This window comes from Sycon ciliatum, chromosome 7 (assembly GCF_964019385.1).
Source record: "Sycon ciliatum chromosome 7, ocSycCili1.1, whole genome shotgun sequence".
Lineage (NCBI taxonomy): Eukaryota > Metazoa > Porifera > Calcarea > Leucosolenida > Sycettidae > Sycon > Sycon ciliatum.
In genome coordinates, this window is record NC_088649.1 from 4,457,293 (window position 1) to 4,479,643 (window position 22,351).

Consider the following 22,351-nt stretch of genomic DNA (forward strand, 5'->3'; position numbering starts at 1 on the left):
CACTTCATCGCCAAGCTGGAATGAGCAGTCAACCGGCTTGTCGATACAGTCTGCACCCGGCAGCTCGCTATCAACCAGGTCACGGATTCGGGCATTCCGCTCATCCAGTCGAGTGCACCAATCATTCAAGGCAGACGCTTCGGCAGTACTTTCAATGACGTAGTCCCGCTTCCATCCCCTCATGGCCTCCATTGGCGACGCACGGGTAGAGACATGGGGCCACTGTCGGTATAGTCGTAGTAAGACGACCAGGTCGTCTCTCCAACAACTCGACTCGTCGACCAACTTCCGAATCAGGCCAGGCAATGTCCTGTTGAAGCGTTCAGCAGTTTCTTGGGACTGCGGATGTCTGACGGCTCCTGTCTTCACTCGGACGCCGAAGTACTTGAAGACAGACTCAACGAGCGCGTTCCGAAACTCAGACCCATTATCCATGCGGACAATCTTCGGCGTGCCCCAGAGGTTACACAGTGCCGTGAACGCCTTGGCAACAGAGGCAGCATCATGTCGAGCCAACGGGATAACTTCGGCCCACTTAGTAAGCGAATGAACTGCCATCAGTAGAGATGTCAGAGTGGTTACGTAATCGCCCTAAAATCGTGTCGCAGGGCTGACCATAGCAGCTACAGTCACGCGTGGCACACGACCATGATCCTGCACTAGGCTGAAAAAATCGCGTGGGCGTCCAAGCAGCATACTTCCATGGCCTCGTACAGCAGCCCAAGCTTGTTTTTGAAATGTTTGGAGAGGAAGAAGGCGAAGAGCAAAGAGAAAGCCCCTGTTCAGAGTTTGAACTAGCAATCTGCGTTGTGTTTTCGCGAAGCTGCCGTTGAGCCAAAGTAGGTTATTTTCGTTTGGCTTTTTCGGTCCCTGCGCATCGGTGCACGCCTTGGATTCGCTCACCATCGTCTTCCGCGTCCTTGAATTTAGTTTCTGGCAAAATTTGGTCGCCGTGCTTGCTTGCGCACCATAGTTTTTTGTTCTTTTTGTGCGCACCTATGTGAACAGGGTACATATGAGTAGTCTACGTGCGTGTTCAAGTAGTGGTTTCAGTTCTGATGAGAGGCCCAGAGGAACAACGTGATTTGTGCGTTGGATCATCTCTGGCTAAGCAGCTCGAGGTAAACCAAATCGACACGATATCGAATGGACTGGTCTTGGAACAGAGCAAGGTGAACGATGAAAATAACTGTACAAAACACGTCCCAATGTTCCTGGATTCTCACTGGCGTAGTTGTTCGATACTACATTAGTAGCTTTGCGATAGAGAAACAAAAATGCTTGATTCCGACAAGGTGTTGTTCTTTGCCGTCCATGGCGAGACGAACTAATTAATTTTGTTGCTTGGAGTACGGATTCGTCGTAATTTTTGCACTTTCCCTCAGCTCTGCACTTTGTAACCCTATGGCAACCGCTCATGACGCACTGGGCAAGTTGACGGCTTTTGTGCCATCGATTCTTGCTGTTTGTATGCAGTGGTGCATCCCTCAGCACGACAATGGCGGGTGCCTGTCATCCTACTTCGAGCGCGTATAAATACCGCTTCCATAGCTTGGATTCACCTAAAATTTGACCAGTACGGAGCGTTTTGGATACTGATTCGATTGGTATATCACTCATTCCTCTGGTTTCAAGTTAGATTTTTCGTCTGATATCGCTGCCATCAGCACACAATGGTAGCGGCCACTTCTATCTGTCTAAAATCCCTGTGTCTAACTTCCGGTGTAATTTACTGCTTATTTGTCCTGTTCTGTGTCAATGTGTGCGTGTCTACAGCTCTTGTAGCTGATAACACTTCACTCAAGCTGGCTCAAACTGAAATGAATGGTGAGTTCATGCAGATTGTCATGCTCTGGGCTATTGTGACCTGCTGGCATGGCATAGTGGCATAGTGGGGTTGCTGTGAGACCATGGCGGGCCGAACAAAGAGTGTCAGAATCAAGTCCATGGCTTAAGTGTCATGTTTGGGTGGGTGTGTTCTCCAGCTCAGCGTTCCCCACTCCTTGTGTTTGTTTGTTTTCCAACTACTTGGTCCGACTTATTAAAATGTGCGTTTCGCTTCGAACATCAACCTAACAAATTCAAATAATCTCAGGACGGAATAAACTTTCCAGCTATCTAACACTATCATTCAGTTGTCAATTTGTGATGTTGAAGAACAAATGGCTCCAACTCCAAAGGAGGCAGCGGCTCAGGATCCTAGTCGACTCGAGCATTTTGCGTCCAAATTTTGTCGTCAGAGGACTCCTGTTGCTTCTCGCGCAACACAGAGAAGGCCTGGTGCTAAAATCAACACCCCGCTGCGATGGGGGATTGTCACGGAGTACCAGAACCTCCTGGGTGATCGTTCTCGAGTGCCTCCTGGCGGATTGAAATCGCTGCAATCGCTGTTTCCTTGGCAGAATTTCAGCAAACGCGTCATCCAGAAATTCGTGCAGAAAGCACCAGCATCGCTCCGGCCAGTTTGCTGATCTCTCTCACAGTCGTTCACGATGTGGCGGCCGATGAATCAAGATCACAGAAGAGATCGTCGAGAAGTTGATCGAAATAAATAACCGGCCTTGAGGTCGACTTTCAGGCGACAACCTGGCTGGAAAACTGAAGCGCAGAAAGGGTGAATTATCCGGCGGATACGGTGCGGAGTCCTTGGATCCGCGAGCGGAGCTGCGATCGCGATGCGTCACAAGATCGCCAGTCTCCGGGGCCAGTGGATTCGTGAAACAGGCAGGGAAGAGCAGCTTAGAGTACGCATGGTCTGACTGCATGACATATCGACACAGATCAGACTCAGTACGCGCGCGGTACACGGTGGTCAGAAGTGATTTTTTATGCGTGGTGGTTTACTTGTTCGCCTCATTTGAAGGTGTCGTGGGAGCTTCAGGCTAAAACACCTACAGCCACCATTCTGGTAGTCGCACTGCACGAGGAGGAGGCAAAGTCGATTGTGGAAATCGTGCCTATGGAGTGAAAAAATCAAAGAAGCGCAGTGTAGCTTGGAGGAGATGAAAAAAATGTCGACGTTTTGCAGGTTGACGCACTTACAGATGCGCCCTGAGACACCAGCAGCGATGAAAACTAGAAGGTCAGGCCAAGAAACGACACAGTAGTTATCTATCTACCGTCTCTTGGTTGATTTTTTAGTACAGGTGCTCCTTTGTACATATGCTTGAGTTTTGAAGTGAAGCGCACATTTTAATTAGTCGGACCAAGTATCAGTTAACCACGCCTTTCGTTTTTGTTTGTGTTCCAGCTTTGTGTGTTGAACTATGTCTCACTCACCTAATGATCTGTTTACTATGTATATACGTCTATCTATGTGTACTCCACATGTCTGTGTCTGTGTGTGTGTGTGTGTGTGTGTGTGTGTGTGTGTGTGTGTGTGTGTGTGTCTGTGCGTGCGTGTGTGTGCGTGCGTACGTGTGTCTGTGTGTGTGTGTGTGTGCGTGTGTGTGTGTGTGTGTGTGTGTGTGTGTGTGTGTGTGTGTGTGTGTGTGTGTGTGTGTGTGTGTGTGTGTGTGTGTGTATACTTTCCTGTGCATATGCTCCCTGACATATGCAGTGCGTATCATGGAGCTAGAACAGGAGAGTGTGGACTTACGTGAAAGTTGCAGGCGTCAAAAAGACCTCATCACTCAACTCGAGATGGACTTGATTAGTGTCCAGAGCTTGCTACCATCCCGGACCGAAGGGGAGGTAAGATAACCCCTGATACCGACCGGGCAATAGCCCTTCCAGGGTCATAGTGAATCTGGATAGCGTGTAGAGCCTGCTACCGCCCCGGACTGAAGGGGAGGTAAGATCACCCCTGATACCGACCGGGCAATAGCCCTCTCAGGACCATAGTGAATCTGGATAGCATGTAGAGGTTGCCACCGCCCTGGACTGAAGGAGAGGTAAGATCACCCCTGATACCGACCGGGCAATAGCCCTTCCAGGGCCATAGTGATTCTGGATAGCGTGTAGAGCTTTCTACCGTCCCGGACTGAAGGGGAGGTAAGATCACCCCTCATATGGACCTGGGTGTAAATGCCCCGTCCTATCTCAGGGTCAGAGTGAATCTAGTGCAAACCTTGCTACTGCACCACCACGGGGGGAGGGTATGTGAGTCTCAGATGGTATAACCGATCACCAAGAGTACATGAAAACCAGAGTGTGCAGCTTGGGGCCTTTTCTACTATGGGTGTCTGTGACGGCGGAATTCCGTGATTACATCATATTTGGCGCAGATCTGAGGCGGGAAATGGGGTAGTGCGTACAACTGAGCTGCAGTTGTGCAGAAAGAGACCTGCTTGAATCCTGCTTGTACGCACTACATAACTAAAATGATGTTATCACGGAATTCCGCTGTGGCAGCAACCCATCCGAGCTGCACACTCTGGTTTTCATGTACTCTTGCCGTCCATACTGTGAACCTGGGTTGAAAACTAGATACCTGCGTGGGTTAGAATTACACATTATTACAGCAAGCGTGGGCCCAGGTAAAACAAATCCTCGAAGACTTCCCAGGAAAAGTTCAGATCTTGCGGGTATTGACATAATGTCAACAGACTTCCTGAGCTGGATTGTACCTATGCACCCCCCCCCCCCCCCCGTCCTCGTCTGCCTATCTTAATGTCGGGTTTCTCTCTCTGTGTGTCTCTCTCTCTCTCTCTCTCTGTCTCTCTGTCTCTCTCTGTCTCTCTGTCTCTCTGTCTCTCTCTCTCTCTGTCTCTCTCTCTCTCTCTCTCTCTCTCTCTCTCTCTCACGCGCGCGCACGCACGCACGCACACACACACACACACACACACGCACACATGTGTAGGGACAGGCTGCAGATTCCAGTACAGCAACCACAGAGACACTCCATCAGTCCAGTTCCCCTAGCTGGCAGCCAGCTCAATTGCCGCTCAGTCCCGCCACAAGCAAACCTCCCATCAGTGCTATACTACCTGGAAGTGGTGGTGGTAGTGGCAGTAGTTCAAGTGCTGGCGTTAACGCTTCCTCTAACGACTCTCTCTTGCCCATTGTATCAAGCCAGAGAGAACGCTTTCGACAGAGAAACCTTGAGCTTGAAGCGGTGAGTTGGGGGTGCGTGCGCATGTGTTTGTGTGCGTGGGTGCGTGCGTGTGTGCGTGCGTGCGGGCGTGCGTGTGTGCGTGTGTGTATGTGTGCGTACAAGATCAAACACAACCTGGGCATTTTTTGTCGTTGTTGTCGTTGCTGCTGCTGCTGCTGCTGCAGGTTTGTTGTTTTTGTCGTTTGAAATGTTTTGTTGTTCTCACGATGGCCTGTGGCCAATAAGAGAATAGGAAATACAGGTGCAGTAGTTGGATCTGATAAAGAGATAGCAAAACTTAAAACTAAAGGAAACTAAAGGCAACTAAAGGCAACTACAGGCAACTACAGGCAACCTTATGAACACCGACATTGTATCTAACAACAACTGGTGAATAGCGACGCAATCCTCAAACCTACTCAAACCTACATTTGTGATGATTGTTTTCCTGGCTATTTTCGAGCTTCACGGATACCGCCAACTCACCAATAGTGACGTCTTTCTCCAGCACTCACCAATAGTGACGTCTTTCTGCAGCACTCACCAATAGTGACGTCTTTCTGCAGCACTCACCAATAGTGACGTCTTTCTCCAGCACTCACCAATAGTGACGTCTTTCTCCAGCACTCACCAATATCGACGTCTTTCTCCAGCACTCACAATCAAGGGTTACTATGCTAGTGTAGAGTGTCCTGTATGACGGAATAGGGAAGAACATCGATAAGACAAACCTTCACTTTAGAAAAGGGAAAAGACCAACAAGTTACGAGTTTGGACTAACGAGGTAAGGACTAAGGGGCCGTCCGGGGTTATCGATTGTTTTTACAAAACGAAACCAGGGATCGATTTACTTTGATGTTTTTGCATAGCAGTCACTGCTACACAGTTTTACAATTGACTAGCAACTCCCAGTATTGATTAGCAGTTTTCCTTCAACGAAAGTTTACATGTATAGCTGTACAATAGCAGGATTTTGTACAGAAGAGGACAATAGCTGCAGTTGCTATTTGCTTTTCCAAACAAACGGTTGACCTGAATATTTTACGTTAGGGTTTTCGCTTGGGCTTATTGCATGTTCAGCGTCCATCCGACTTCGAGTTCTTCACAACACAATGTCCTTCAACAGGGCAGTTCCACTGATTCCTTCCTCAAAGAAAGCTCAGGAAAGCGCTCAAACGATCGTGACACTTCGTTCAAAGCGCACAGAATTTTCGCTTTTCTCCTTTTCTTCATCGAAACGAATCGACACTCCTGGCGCGTCCAGTTCTTTTTCTCGCTTCTGGACAGTGATCAGATTCAGATTCTGACATGTTGGCTACATGAGACTAAGAACCATCTACTTCAATTGTGCCTTGTCGAACAGAAACAAACTGAATTGAGCTTGACAGTGAAAGAAGAAAGGAGAACTTCAGGGAAAGTCGCCGCCTTGTACAAAACTTCAAAAGACTGCAGACTGTGCAGTCTTGTACGACCGGTCGACCAGTGATAGCAGTGGCTAGTGCAGTGTCCAAAACCAAACAGAGCGCGATCCGCGACCCGCGCGCGGCCTGAGCAGGACAGGCCAGTTGTTGGAGTAGTAACATACTATTACTACTCCCTAGTCAGCAGTGTGTACAACAGTCGCATGCAAACTGCACACAATTTTTTATATTTTTTACGGGGTAACGGCCTCTTTTACGGACAAAATAAAGTCATGTAGACGTGAAAATTGAGATACCATGAAAGTTAAAATAGAATTTCATTCAAGTACAATACATTGGGAAACTCCAAGAAATTCCACGTAAAACAGACGAAATTCAGTTTTCAATGGCCGATGCCTACCCCAGCACCATCCTGCGTCGACAGGCCTGTCAGGCGCCTTCTAGACCCGCGTAGCCGGAGGTCGACTGCATGGATCACTGCAAATTGGCTGCGAACTCGCACCCAAGCCATGATGATTGAAAATGGCTTGTCCCACTTGAGGGCGAGGCGACCAGCAAGTCTCTCTTCTGATAGCTGGCGTATTCGCGATGTAGCACCCCATCCGTGGAACAAACCAGTGGTGTGAACGACCCACGGAGGTCCTCGGAGGCCTGACGGTACTTCTTTTTCTTCGCGTTAGCAGCGCGGTTGGAAGTAGCTTCCCAGGATGAATGGGAGTAACTGGGTGCGTTGGCATCAATGATGCGATTATCAAAAAACGCCACCCTGTTATCCTCCCAAACACCCGGGCAAGCCAATCTGCCCGAAGAGCAGGCTGCCCCGTCCGATCACCCTCCGGCTCCATGATCGGCTCGACGACAACACCACCGAATGCCATATCAGCTAGCTTTGCATCGCTATCACGCAGATCATTGTGGCCTCGCTTGATAAGTCCACCTTGCACACAAACCGACAAACTGCACACACAAACTGCACACAAACAGTACAGAATGGTCTTTGTACATACCGGTATTCATGGCCAGTGCATCGCAGTTTTGGGCGATAAAAAATGAAAAGCGAATCGCAGCCAGTGAATTTTGATTCGCAAACTGCGATGCGAACGCGGATAAATCGATCCCTGGAAACGTTTTAGTATTTTTCAGCCCCCACCCACCCACCCACCTTTTCTGCAGGTAAAACGAATTCCAATAAAATATTGATGTCAATTTTCAACACCCAGAAGAAACTGGGTACTCTCCATCTGCGTTCAATAATTATTTCCAAAACGAAACTCCATCAAACTCACCCACCCTCAAACGAAAACTTTTCGTTTTGAAAATATTGGTAACCTTGGACCACCAAGGTAAGGAGATCTTATGCAGTCTGATAATGTGGCATAACTCGTAGCGTATTGATCCTTTCTCTTTACACATAGTATTGGCTCAACATCAAAGTTTTAACTTCACTTTAGAAGAACTAATAATTCATAACTCTACTCGGCAAATCACTGTGTATTGCCAGTGGATAAACTATGGATAAGAAGAACTCCCGTTTTTTGCGAATGAATACCACCGGTTCCCTGGTGTTCGTCCTAAAGACGTTTGGCTGTACATAGGAGAGTGCCAACGTGTGGCTGTAGATATGCTGAGCAATGCAAGCAGTGACATACTCAACAGACAACAAGAGGTAGGGTGTTTGCTTTCTTCGTCTTGAGTTCGTCATGTCTAGTTGTTTTTTCCGTAGTCGTCTTGCAATTAACAGTCTTTCAAATGTAGTTATCGTCGTCCCTTTGTATAAGTGTGGAGATGGCACGGGACTGGGAGCAGGTAGAGAGAAGGCAGCTACAACATTGGTAACTGATATCTGGGGTTGATTTGCTGGAGGCGGAGTGGGATATTATCCAAGAGACCAAGGGAAGCATAGATGGCGAAATCTCTTAGCCGGCTTCGGCGTGTGTGTTGTGGGTAGCTCAAAAGTTGCTGTTGCTGTTGTTGTTCTCGTTGTCGTCGTTGTTGTTGTCTTCGTTGTCGTCGTTGTTGTTGTTGTTGTTGTTTCAAATCTTTTGTTGTTGTTGTTGTTTGAAATCTTTTATTCTCACGATGGCCTGTGGCCAATAAGAGAAAAATAATTACAGGCACGGGGATCAGATACAGAGAGATCAAAGTTTAGCTGCTTGCTGAGGCAGTAGCGATGGCAATAGGGAGTTTATCACATAGGCTGGGCGCAATGGAGCTACAGATGTGCTCAGCAATGTGAGCAAGTACATACGGAAGAGATGACAAGTGGTAGGATGTTTGCTTTGAAGTCTCGTCTGGGGTTGATTTGCCGGAGGCTGAGTGGAATGCTATTAAAGAGATCAAGAGAAGCATAGATGGGGGAGTCTCTTAGCCGGTATGTACGTGTTGTGGGTAGCTCAAAGGTTCGGGGGAACCTGAGCGTGCGAATGGGTTGTATTTGGGGTAGGTGAACTGCAAGAAGGTGTGGTGGTGCATATCTATGATGCAGGCTATGTGCAAGAAGGATATGGGAGAGGGTACGGCGGCTGCTGAGTGATGGCCATTTGAGTCGGTGCAGCAGCACGGAGTGGGTTCTGTGTTCAAAGAGGGGGAAATGCAAACAGAGGCGAGCGGCGCGCCGTTGGATGCGCTCAAGCTGGTCGTTCGGGGTTGCGGGGAGGGGTGAGAGGACAGTGCAAGCATACTCAAGAATAGGGCGGATGTAGGTTAGATAGATGGAGGAGAGAGCAGAAGTGTTTAAGGAATTGCGTAGTCGCAGGAGAAGGAACATCTTCCTGGTCGCTTTAGTGATGATGTAGTCAACATGCGAGTTCCAGCATAGATTCTGCTGTATGAGGAGGCCAAGGTGGCGATGCCTTGAGGCCACAGTGAGGTGGTATCGTTGAGTGTGATTGATGGTGGTCTGGGAGGTGGCCGGTTGGTGTGGTGAAAGTGGATGATAGTGGTCTTACTTTCGTTGACCAGGAGATGCCAATCCTTCAGCCACTGTGCCGTGGTTGTCACAGCTGGCTGGAGGTGCTCTTCTGCGGCTAGAAAATTCTCGTGAGCGGCAATGATGGCAGTGTCGTCGGCAAACTGGCTGCACTCAGTGTTGGCATTTATGCAGGCGGTTGGCAGATCGACTGTGTAGGCCGTGAACAAAAGCGGCCCCGAGACAGAGCCTTGGGGTACCCCCGCTGGAATGTTCAGCCAGATTGATTTGCTGCTCTCCACTTGTTGTTATTGTTGTTGTTGTTGTTGTTGTTGTTGTTGTTGTTGTTGTTGTTGTTGTTGTTGTTGTTGTTGTTGTTGTTGTTGTTGTTGTTGTTGTTGTTGTTGTTGTTGTTGTTGTTGTTGTTGTTGTTGTTGTTGTTGTTGTTGTTGTTGTTGTTATTGTCGTTGTTGTTGTTGTTGTTGTTGTTGTTGTTGTTGTTGTTATTGTCGTTGTTGTTGTTGTTGTTGTTGTTGTTGCTGTTGTTGTTGTTGTTGTTGTTGTTGTTGTTGTTGTTGTTGTTGTTGTTGTTGTTGTTGTTGTTGTTGTTGTTGTTGTTGTTGTTGTTGTTGTTGTTATTGTCGTTGTTGTTGTTGTTGTTGTTATTGTCGTTGTTGTTGTTGTTGTTGTTGTTATTGTCGTTGTTGTTGTTGTTGTTGTTGTTGTTATTGTCGTTGTTGTTGTTGTTGTTGTTGTTGTTGTTGTTGTTGTTGTTATTGTCGTTGTTGTTGTTGTTGTTGTTGTTATTGTTGTTGTTGTTGTTGTTGTTGTTGTTGTTGTTGCAGGAAACACGTCAGTTGCATCAAACCATAGCCGTACTACGTAACGAGGTGGACACACTCCGATCTGACAACATCAAGCTCTACGAGAAGATCAAGTTCCTGCAAAGCTATTCTTCGTCAGCGGTGAGGCTCCTTCGTTAATACTTGGTATCTACTGTTCACACATATACACACACACACACACACCTCAGACCTCAGACACACACACAGACACACACACACACGCACACACACACACACACACACACGCACACACACACGCACACACGCACCTCAGACCTCAGACTTGCCCATCGCGGAAGCGATGATTGAGAACAGCTATGTTAGACATAGCAACTTGTGCTGGGATTACACCATTCAACAGCTTGCAAGGCTGATGATTTGGCCACCACTGATGTTTAGCCTAGTATCCACCACACAGCTGATTGAAGTGGCTTTTTCTGGCCAGTAAACTTTTTTTTCATTTTTCATTTTTTACACACACGCCACACCACATACTCTGGCATACACACCCACCCACACACATACACACACACGCACACACACAAACACACACACCATTGACCATTGACCATTGGACGCCCATCGCCAGAGGCGATGATAGCGATGCTACAGCATAGCAATATACACACACACAAACACACACACACACACGCACACACACACAAATGCACACACGCGGATACGGTACATTCAGCCGATGGTACTCACGGCGCATTCAGCTATAATATTCTAGATCCTGTGTATATCACTCCGCTCCGATGTTGGCGTTTGTGTGCGTGTGTGTTTCTCCAAACTCACCACTTGTAGGGTAAAGGAGGACATGGTGACGTGTCTTTACACATGGGTGCTGCAACTACTGGTGCTGGTGCTGGTGCTGGTGGTTTCCGTTCCACAGTCGGTGGTAGTGGTGGCGGGGCAAGCAGCAGTGGTACCAATGATGACGCCGTTCTCCGCTATTCGTCACAGTACGAGGAAAAGCTGGACCCGTTCGCCGCATTCAGTCGTCGAGAAAAGCAGCGCAAGTACATGGGATTGTCCGCACCAGAACGCGCCACACTGGGCATTGTGAGTGATGACGTGTTCCGATAATCATATGCAGGGCCGGCGCCACTGGTGCGGCCGGTACGGCCATGGCCGTACCAATTTCCCAAAAAGTCGGTCCACGTGAAACGTCCAAAACCGGGGAGAAAAAGTTTCGATGTATGATTTTGTACAGGGAGTCGCCCGGAGTGCAGGATTTGCCGTCTAAATTCCAAAAAAATTCTGGGGGACGACCCCCAGACCCCCTTAAAGATGGCCCTTCGGCCGCACCGCTCCGCAGAAGCGGCCTCCGGCCCTGTGATATAATCATTATGTCATCAATACTCATTATGGATGTTGATGATGTACTGTAAAGAGTGAAATTTTCGCTAGTAATTATTATATCACGGTCAGTCACGACACCACACCAAGGTCGTTGACGCTGCAAATTCTATTAAAAAAGTGTTATTGAAAAGAAATGAAATCTCCAAATTTTCGCCCTTGGGGCTTCATCAGGGAGTAAAATAATAGTGAAATGAAACTGGCTCTGTAGCAAACTATAATAGCGGAGCATTGAGACATTGTAGCCAGTGTGCACCTATTGTTGTTTTCGCCATTCATTTATTATAGTGCTAATGTATGACGCCTCGTGCTCTCCTCTCCTCACTTCTGTAGTGCCAATGTCTCCATGTCTCAATGCTCCGATATTATCGTTAGCTACAGAGCCAGTTTCATTTCATTTTTATTTTACTCCCTGATGAAGCCCCAAAGGCGAAAATTTGGAGATTTCATTTCTTTTCAATAGAGTTTTTTTGAATAGAATTTACAGCGTCAACGCCCTTGGTGTGGTGCTGGTCACTGACCGTGATATGAATTGTCTGCTGCAGTGGAGCCTCCGTGTTCTAAAAAACATAATGATTATAATATAATAATTACATCATCAACATACGTACGGAATGGTGAAATAAATGAAATAAACGAGAGAGCTTGGAAGCTCAGGGCCCTACGCTATGCTTTTTCGCCTTGATGACCTAGACAAAAAAAAGCATAGGGATGTTATAAATTCTTAAAAAAAAAAATTTTTTTAAGACATAACCTGGGATTCGAACCCGCACTATCGCGCGCCCTGCATGCATCCCCCGATACACTTCGCATACATACTAATTCTTCCAAGTTGCTTCACGTTATGATCTTGCATTTGAAAGCCCTATTTGAATATGCATTGTGGCCAGCCGTCTTTGATGGTACGGTACGGTACGGGATAGGTACGGGACAGGTACGATCGAGGGTAATACGACACCGTCTACCGCCTTGATGACGGCAAAAAAAGCATAAGGATGTTATAAATTTTTCATTTCTCCTATTATTTTTTCAGGCATATCCTGGGATTCGAGCCCGCACTATCGCCCTACATGCATTCCCCCATACACTTCGCATTCATACCCATTCTTCCTAGTTGCTTCACGTTATGATCTTGCGCTTGAAAGCCCTATTTGAATATTGCGGCCAGCTGTATATGTGGCCAGCTGTGTTTGATGGTACGGTACGGTACGGGGCAGATACGGGATAGCGCCAGGCGTGACACAAACAAACAAACACACAAATACCAAACGAGAGAGCTTGGAAGCTCAGGGCCCTACGCTATGCTTTTTTGCCTTGATGACCTAGACAAAAAAAAAGCATAGGGATGTTATAAATTCTTTAAAAAAATTCCTTTTTTTTTAAGACATAACCTGGGATTCAAACCCGTACTATCGCGCCCTGCATGCATCCCCCGGTCTTTAAAAAATTCCTTTTTTTTAAGACAACCTGGGATTCGAACCCGCACTATCGCGCCCTGCATGCATCCCCCGATACACTTCGCATACATACTAATTCTTCCAAGTTGCTTCACGTTATGATCTTGCATTTGAAAGCCCTATTTGAATATGCATTGTGGCCAGCCGTCTTTGATGGTACGGTACGGTACGGGATAGGTACGGGACAGGTACGATCGAAGGTAATACGACACCGTCTACCGCCTTGATGACGGCAAAAAAAGCATAAGGATGTTATAAATTTTTCATTTCTCCTATTATTTTTTCAGGCATATCCTGGGATTCGAGCCCGCACTATCGCCCTACATGCATTCCCCCATACACTTCGCATTCATACCCATTCTTCCAAGTTGCTTCACGTTATGATCTTGCGCTTGAAAGCCCTATTTGAATATTGCGGCCAGCTGTATATGTGGCCAGCTGTGTTTGATGGTACGGTACGGTACGGGGCAGATACGGGATAGCGCCAGGCGTGACACAAACAAACAAACACACAAATACCAAACGAGAGAGCTTGGAAGCTCAGGGCCCTACGCTATGCTTTTTTGCCTTGATGACCTAGACAAAAAAAAAAAGCATAGGGATGTTATAAATTCTTTAAAAAAATTCCTTTTTTTTAAAGACATAACCTGGGATTCGAACCCGTACTATCGCGCCCTGCATGCATCCCCCGGTCTTTAAAAAATTCCTTTTTTTTAAGACATAACCTGGGATTCGAACCCGCACTATCGCGCCCTGCATGCATCCCCCGATACACTTCGCATACATACTAATTCTTCCAAGTTGCTTCACATTATGATCTTGCATTTGAAAGCCCTATTTGAATATGCATTGTGGCCAGCCGTCTTTGATGGTACGGTACGGTACGGGATAGGTACGGGACAGGTACGATCGAGGGTAATACGACACCGTCTACCGCCTTGATGACGGCAAAAAAAGCATAAGGATGTTATAAATTTTTCATTTCTCCTATTATTTTTTCAGGCATATCCTGGGATTCGAGCCCGCACTATCGCCCTACATGCATTCCCCCATACACTTCGCATTCATACCCATTCTTCCAAGTTGCTTCACGTTATGATCTTGCGCTTGAAAGCCCTATTTGAATATTGCGGCCAGCTGTATATGTGGCCAGCTGTGTTTGATGGTACGGTACGGTACGGGACAGATACGGAATAGCGCCAGGCGTGACACAAACAAACAAACACACAAATACCAAACGAGAGAGCTTGGAAGCTCAGGGCCCTACGCTATGCTTTTTTGCCTTGATGACCTAGACAAAAAAAAAGCATAGGGATGTTATAAATTCTTTAAAAAATTCCTTTTTTTTTAAGACATAACCTGGGATTCGAACCCGTACTATCGCGCCCTGCATGCATCCCCCGGTCTTTAAAAAATTCCTTTTTTTTTAAGACATAACCTGGGATTCGAACCCGCACTATCGCGCCCTGCATGCATCCCCCGATACACTTCGCATACATACTAATTCTTCCAAGTTGCTTCACATTATGATCTTGCATTTGAAAGCCCTATTTGAGTATGCATTGTGGCCAGCCGTCTGTGATGGTACGGTACGGTAGGGATAGGTACGGGTCAGGTACGATCGAGGGTAATACGACACCGTCTCCCGTACCGTACCATCAAACACAGCTGGCCACATACAGCTGCCCGCAATATTCAAATAGGGCTTTCAAACGCAAGATCATAACGTGAAGCAACTTGGAAGAATGGGTATGAATGCGAAGTGTATGGGGGAATGCATGTAGGGCGATAGTGCGGGTTCGAATCCCAGGATATGCCTGAAAAAATAGGAGAATTGAAAAATTTATAACATCCCTATGATTTTTTGCCGTCAGATACGGGATAGCGCCAGGCATGACACAAACAAACAAACAAACAAACACACAAACAAATACCAAATTAAAGCTGTGTGGACCCTGGCTAGCGCCAGACGTTACTGAAGTAACGTCTTCTGCATAGCGATCTTGCATTTGAAAGCCCTATTTGAATATGCATTGTGGCCAGCTGTCTTTGATGGTACGGTACAGGATAGGTACGGGACAGGTACGATCGAGGGTAATACGACACCGTCTACCGCCTTGATGACGGCAAAAAAAGCATAAGGATGTTATAAAATTTTCATTTCTCCTATTATTTTTTCAGGCATATCCTGGGATTCGAACCCGCACTATCGCCCTACATGCATTCCCCCATACACTTCGCATTCATACCCATTCTTCCAAGCTGCTTCACCTTATGATCTTGCGCTTGAAAGCCCTATTTGAATATTGCGGCCAGCTGTATATGTGGCCAGCTGTGTTTGATGGTACGGTACGGTACGGGACAGATACGGGATAGCGCCAGGCGTGACACAAACAAACAAACACACAAATACCAAATTAAAGCTGTGTGGACCCTGGCTAGCGCCAGACGTTACTGAAGTAACGTCTTCTGCATAGCTACGGGAATAACATAATTTGAAACTCGGATGTTGAGCCATAAATAAATGTAGAAGAGAAAAGGACGTAAGGATACGAGTTAAGAGTAACTCTCCATCACTGTAACTGGATACTATATACAGTCAGAAAGTGCAATAACTAGGCACAAAACTGACAAGAGTACCGAGACATTCGACGTCCTGACACCTAGCTTCAACACATATGCGTATGTGTTGAAGCTAGGTGTCAGGACGTCGAATGTCTCAGTACTCTTGTCAGTTTTGTGCCTAGTTATTGCACTTTCTGACTGTATATAGTATCCAGTTACAGTGATGGAGAGTTACTCTTAACTTGTATCCTTATGTCCTTTTCCTTTCTAAATAACATAATGACATAATATCTTGACTAGTTTGAGGGAAAGACACAAACGGGAAAAGTCTGAAGAAAAAATTGACTGTCACCACCAGGACTCGAACGAGGGACCCTCGCTTGTAGCTAGCGATGCTCTAACCACTGAGCTATGGTGTGGTCGTCATCCCAGCAGAGATTGTTCAAATAATTATTATTATGTCATTATGTTATTTATTTCATTTATTTCACCATTCCGTACGTATGTTGATGATGTAATTATTACGTCATTGTGTATGTTGATAATGTGATTATTACATCACTATGTGTATATGTGTATGTGTGTGTGTGTGTGTACACACATATACACACACATATACACACACACACACACACATATATACACATATACACACGTATATGTGTATATGTGTGTGTGTGTGTGTGTGTGTGTGTGTGTATATGTGTGTGTATATGTGTGTGTGTGTGTGTGTGTGTGTGTGTATAATTATGTGTATATGTGTGTGTGTGTGCGTGCACGTGTGTGTGTGTGTGTGTACGTGTGTGCGTGTGTGTGCTGCTTAGTCCCAGTTTGTTTTGAGTAACAAGACAGCGCGCACAGTAGCTTTCTTCTACACATTGTTGCTGCATCTCCTGACGGTCGTGGTGAGTGATGGTGTATGCTCTCATTTCTCTCTCTCTCTCTCTCTCTCTCTCTCTCTCTCTCCCTCCCTCCCTCCCTCCCTCCCTCCCTCCCTCCCTCCCTCCCTCCTCTCTCTCTCTCTCTCTCTCTCTCTCTCTCTCTCTCTCTCTCTCTCTCTCTCTCTCTCTCTCTCTCTCTCTCTCTCTCTCTCTCTCTCTCTCTCTCTCTCTCTCTCTCTCTCTCTCTCTCTCTCTGTCTCTCTCTCTCTCTCTCTCTCTCTCTCTCTCTCTCTCTCTCTCTCTCTCTCTCTCTCTCTCTCTCTCTCTCTCTCTCTCTCTCTCTCTCTCTCTCTCTCTCTCTCTCTCTCTCTCTCTCTCTCTCTCTCTCTCTCTCTCTCTCTCTCTCTCTCTGTGTTTGTTGTAACCCAGCACATTGTGTTCTTTGCTTGCTAAAACATTGTAGTGGTGGTGGTGATGTTGTGAGAGATGCGAAACCAAAGCTATCTGGTGGCAACAGTGTACTAAAAATACTGTGCATGTTGCTAAACATCGAACGCAATCCACGGTAATTGTGCCCTTGCGATAGTGCCGTTACAAAATACCGTTATTTGCAAAGGGTGGCTAATTTATTTATTTATTCCACCTTCCCGTGGCCAAGGGAATATAGGCCAATATGGAGGGGGGGGGGGGGGGGGGGGGGCGATAGCCAGCCATGCAATTCCAAAATCTGACAAATTACAAGAGTCAACAAGCTAGACAGGGCCAATATGTACGGTATGCATGTTTTGGAGAAGTTAGTGCTTACAGCCATACGAACTTTCTGCCATGAACTGACTTTCGGACCTGACTTGTGCGTAGTGGAGGAGTCATCTGTATGCCGATGTACTGTCGTGGACATGGAAATCCGGTCGATTGACCGGGGCCAGTGGCGTGCACAACGTTGCGTGCAATGCTAGTCACGTTGATCCTATGCAACCATTGCCAGTATTTAGTTCAGGCAGTATGTTTATCAAGCTGCACTTAACTTCAATAGACAGGGTCAAGAGGATGAAGGGCTATATATTTAGGGCAGGTACGTATTTACGGACTTTTACCGTACTTGCAGACTGTTTCTACCGTAGCGGACATGGAAATCCTGTCGATTGACCGGGGCCGGCGCCCTCAGCGCGTACAGAACGCTGCGTGCATTGCACATTAATTGTGTTGATCCGATGCGACCAGCGCGCTGCAGCGCATAAATGCATTTGTGCACCGCTTATCCACGGCTGCATGGCCAGCGCCCTGGGGCCGCTAGACGTGCGACCGGATTTCCATGTCCACGACAGTAGATCCTGTAGAGGAAGTTTTCACTAACTCGGAATAGTGAATAATATTTAACTCAGACTACTGACTAGTATTGTGTTCTTTGTGGTTATCTGTGATTGATTGTTTGATGAACAGGTGCTGTGGAAGTTTGCATACAGTCAAAACTGTGAAGTTGACGCTGCCGCCAACTGCTATAAAAGGTAATGTGGCTCTTTAACCCGTTGACGTCCATGGTTCGAAATTGAACCGTGGACATTTGTATGCATGTGGGTGCAGTCAAACTTTCGTTGTGTTGTCAGTGTGGCACGAAATGGACCGTGCTTGTCAATATTACTGTAAGACTAGTAATGTTAATGAACATTTAATTCTAACGAGTTAACGAATTTGAAAGAATCGTTAACATTAAATTTTGAAGTCGTTATGTGCAAAACGATATGTACATGTACAGTCATTTGTCGGTTTTGAGACAGAATTCGTTACTTGGTATGCTTCAGCAATATTGTCACTTATCTTTCAGCTTTCTTTCGATGTCGCCAATGCTCACGTAGCAGCTCGTTTCATCCCAATTTTGGTTAGTAAGTTAGTTTACTAGTACCTGAAAGGTCTAGCTAGATTTCGAGAGCGACGGGTGGGTGATTCTGATTGATACAGCGCCGCGTCAAAATAGATTATCTGGTCACACTGCGCAGACAAGAGCAGCGTGACGCACAAAAAAGTAATCGGCTACTCGGAATCAGTTCCATTTTGCAAAACGGCCGACATCGCTCACCTCAGGGATCACTCGCCAAGCTTAGATCGCACTTCCCTCACCTCCAGCTCAACGCTCGGAGTATCCAACGCATCGTGGAGATTTGCAAGCACTGTACACGTCGCCGTCGTTCAAAATAAACCTTGCAAAGAACGGAGACTGATTTGAACCACACAGGCAGTCGTGCTGCCCATGCGAAGTCCTATAGAGAAGGCAATCGTCACGATCGACTTCCCTTTAGAAAATAGCCAGGCAGCAGAGAGATGAGCTTGCGAAAGCGAGAGTGTCGGTCCCGAGCATAAAATATTTGTCACTAGCGCCGAGAGCAGCGACGAGGAGGACCAAAAAAAGTATGAACCCTTCCTTGGACAATAAATTCCTCATGGCCAGTTGTCATTCTATATTACCTTGCATCATACCAAGTTTTATCATCTCAAGTGCACTTTTTGATGTCCAAAGTCAAAGTTCAAATCGTCGAAAGATAAGCGACAATATTGCTGACGCGGATCAAGTTGAAGTTCACCTCGCTAACCCACAAAAATCCGGACATCATTAACTTTATTTCACGTTAAAATATATGGTCTTACAGTATTCTCTTTCAAATTTCTTTTTTTGTTTTTTTTTGTTTGTTTGTGTGTTTGTTTGTGTGTTTGTTTGTGTGTTTGTGTGTTTTTGTGTTTGTGTGTTGATGTGTTTGTGTGTTGATGTGTTTGTGTGTTTATGTGTTTGTGTGTTTGTGTGTTTATGTGTTTGTGTGTTTATGTGTTTGTGTAGTTTTGCAGAGCATATGCAAGAACACCATCACCAGCATAATGCCAATGATCCGAAAGGTTACGCTCAAGCAGACAACGTGCTACAGCATGTCGCTATGATGTCCACAACGACGTAGTTGTCACACACATCAGATTAGTCATCTCGTATTCCACTGGCCATCACTCAGCTTAGCAGCCGTCTTGTTGGTCATCTTGTTGATCATCTTCTATCATCTTGTACATACTCTCTCCTTCCGTTTTTACCCGTTGATCCTGCTTTTCATTGCCGCTACCAGAGCTGTTTCTTCTGCACGATTTGCACAGCAGTATTTTTATAACAACTATTGCACCCCCCGCCCCCATATGATGTAATTATGACGTAATCATGATGTAATTATACTGCATAATCCGCATGTGTATGTGAAGATGTGTGTACATAATTGTATTAGATACACAAACCGCACCACCAGTGTTGTGGTGTGCCTGTACCCCTCGTTTCACACTGTTGTTGTTGTTGTAGATATGTGCCCCGGTACACGCGTACTGATATTCATTTCTTATTCTTCCTTTCATGTTACGGGACGGAACGGAAGTGCTTGCGCTTTTTGTGAGCTTCCCCTTTGCCTTCTCTCCATCCTCACATTGTTTATAATAATTGTGTTCAACCTAGCAAACCTATGGGTATGCTGTACTAGTATGTTCTGGCGGATTGGTGTGTTGGTGGGTCATGGGTCATGGGTCATGGGTCAGTCAGTTTTGACACTGACAGTGTGTTGGTGGGTTGGTCCTGGAAGAGTGGCGTTGTTCCTATGGATGCGGAAACTCGGCATCTATAGCCGAGGCTCACGCGAACCGTGATTATTTTGGTGGGTTGGTGATCATGGGTTTGTCAGTTGGAACAGTGTGTTGGTGGGTTGATTGGTCACGGGTCAGTCAGTTTGAACAGTGTGTTGGTGGGTTGATCCTGGAAGGGTGGCGGCGTTCCTACGGATGCGGAAACTCGGCCTCTAGCCGAGGCTCACGCGAACCGTGATTATTTTGGTGGGTTGGTGATCATGGGTTTGTAAGTTGGAACAGTGTGTTGGTGGGTTGACTGGTCACGGGTCTGTCAGTTGGAACAGCCGGTTTTTCCAGGTGTGCAGTTCGTTGGTTTCTCGCTCGAAGAAGAAGTCATGTAGTGGATCGGTCCATTTGTTGGTTGTTTGGTCGGTTAGTCGGGTTGGTTGGGAGATCGGTGATTGGTCTGTTGATAATATTGTCGGTTTGCGAGTGCGGGTTGGTGAATGTCTCAGTTGCTCGGTCAGGGAGCGGGGGGAGTGATCCGATCTTCAGTAGAGTTCTCAGTCATTCGGTCAGGGGGGTGTGATCCGATCTTCAGTAGGGTTCTCAGTCATTCGGTCAGGGGGTTGTGATCCGATCTTCAGTAGGGTTTTTTTTGATCCCACCTTCCAACCCAGCAATATTTAGATTTTGATAAAAACGATTCAAAGCCTCTCAATTATTTTGTAATACTTGAAGTATAGATATAAGAATAATAATAATAGTTATACAGGTACGTGTACTTTCACACAAAACAAGCTCGGTGCAGTACCAATCACGGCAGGGGAACCCGACCCTCCACCATCGCCAACTCACCAAGCATGTGAACTGGACGGTGACGGGCCGACCGAGCGCCCTTGACACACAACACAGCGGAACGTAGCAGCGCGAAAGACACCCGACAACGATAGTAACCCATCAACGACGAATAACTACCTCCCGAAGATTGAGATATAAGCAGGCAAAGGCGCCTGAGGAAGGCCGTGGATGCCGGCACAGCTGCCCCATTTACGGAAAACACCAAAGGTGCAAAGGCACCACGCTCAACATTCACTACTCTCTCCTGATATTGAAGTCTCTTAGCGCCCTCATGTTGCCGGAAGAGCATCTTCAGTAGGGTTCTCAGTCATTCGGTCAATTCAGGGGGGATTAGGTCTGTTCTACAATCAGTCTCTCTGTCGGTCGGTCTACTGGGTGTGGGTGATTTGCTCCATTTTTCAGTCACTCGATATCGGTCAATCGGGGAGGGGGGAAGAGATTCGGTCCACGCTTCAGTCGGATGGTAGGTTGATCTATTAGGGGAGCGGGGTCCATTTTTCAGTCAGTCTGGTCGTCAATATTATTGGCGGAGGGAAGGACTTGGTCCATGTCACTCGGTTGGTCTAGGGGAGCGGAGGGTTTGTTCCATTCAGTCTGTCTCTCAGTCTGATGGTCAATTACAGTCGGTTGGTCCTGGTCTGTCTGGTCTATCAGTGAATAGGCTGGTAGGTCACGTGGTGGTTACACTGGTCTAGCTGTCACACACCTGGTCCCTGGTCTGGCTGCTGATTGGTCAGTTGATCAATTATTACTGGTTGATAGGTTGGTCTGTGTGTTGGTCACGTGGTAGCAGTGTCTGCCCCAGAGCTGGGTCACACCGGGACTGCACAAATGCATGTGTTCACAAATAGGTCAGCTAATACCATGTTGCTCTCGTCCTCTTCAACTTGTTAAGTCACTTAACTTCTGTACACATTTGTATGTTCCCCCATGGGTGGGTGTAAACACAAGGAAGCATATCAGTGTACATGTCTGGAAGCATACATGTGAGTAAGCACATAACACACATACAACTGTACACAAGGATATGTGTGGGCACATGCAAGTACACACGTTTTCAAACAACCAGGGCATACACACATACAAACACACACACACAAACACACACACAAACACACACATACATCCATATGCATACACACATACACACATAGATACACACATACACAAACACAAACATACATGTACATACACATGCATACACACGTACATAAGCACACAAGCACACACACGCACACGCACACACACACACGCACGCACACACACACATGCATGCACACGTGCACGTACGCACACATGCACATAGACACACCCTCACTCATACACACACGCATATACAATGCACATTTATGAACCCATACAATTATAATAATTTGCATGAAACAGTTCTGTCCGCAGATTGAGAAATAATTTGCATGTGTATAATATTATACA

The 22,351-nt window shown here is 46.6% G+C and overlaps 1 protein-coding gene across 2 annotated transcripts in view; it reads left to right on the top strand.

Annotated features, from left to right (window-relative positions):
- Positions 1–19,976, top strand: part of LOC135820789 (protein CASP-like) — a 49,219-nt gene extending 29,243 nt beyond the window's left edge. For both annotated transcript variants that reach the window (XM_065333833.1, XM_065333834.1), the window contains 8 exons: positions 1,777–1,827; positions 3,560–3,693; positions 4,802–5,056; positions 10,210–10,329; positions 11,017–11,274; positions 16,418–16,498; positions 17,915–17,979; positions 19,302–19,976. In XM_065333833.1, the coding sequence (XP_065189905.1) occupies positions 1,777–1,827; positions 3,560–3,693; positions 4,802–5,056; positions 10,210–10,329; positions 11,017–11,274; positions 16,418–16,498; positions 17,915–17,979; positions 19,302–19,416 (1,079 nt within the window). In that variant the 3' untranslated portion in view covers positions 19,417–19,976. The remainder of the gene's footprint in view (positions 1–1,776; positions 1,828–3,559; positions 3,694–4,801; positions 5,057–10,209; positions 10,330–11,016; positions 11,275–16,417; positions 16,499–17,914; positions 17,980–19,301) is intronic.
- Positions 19,977–22,351: the final 2,375 nt, after the last annotated feature.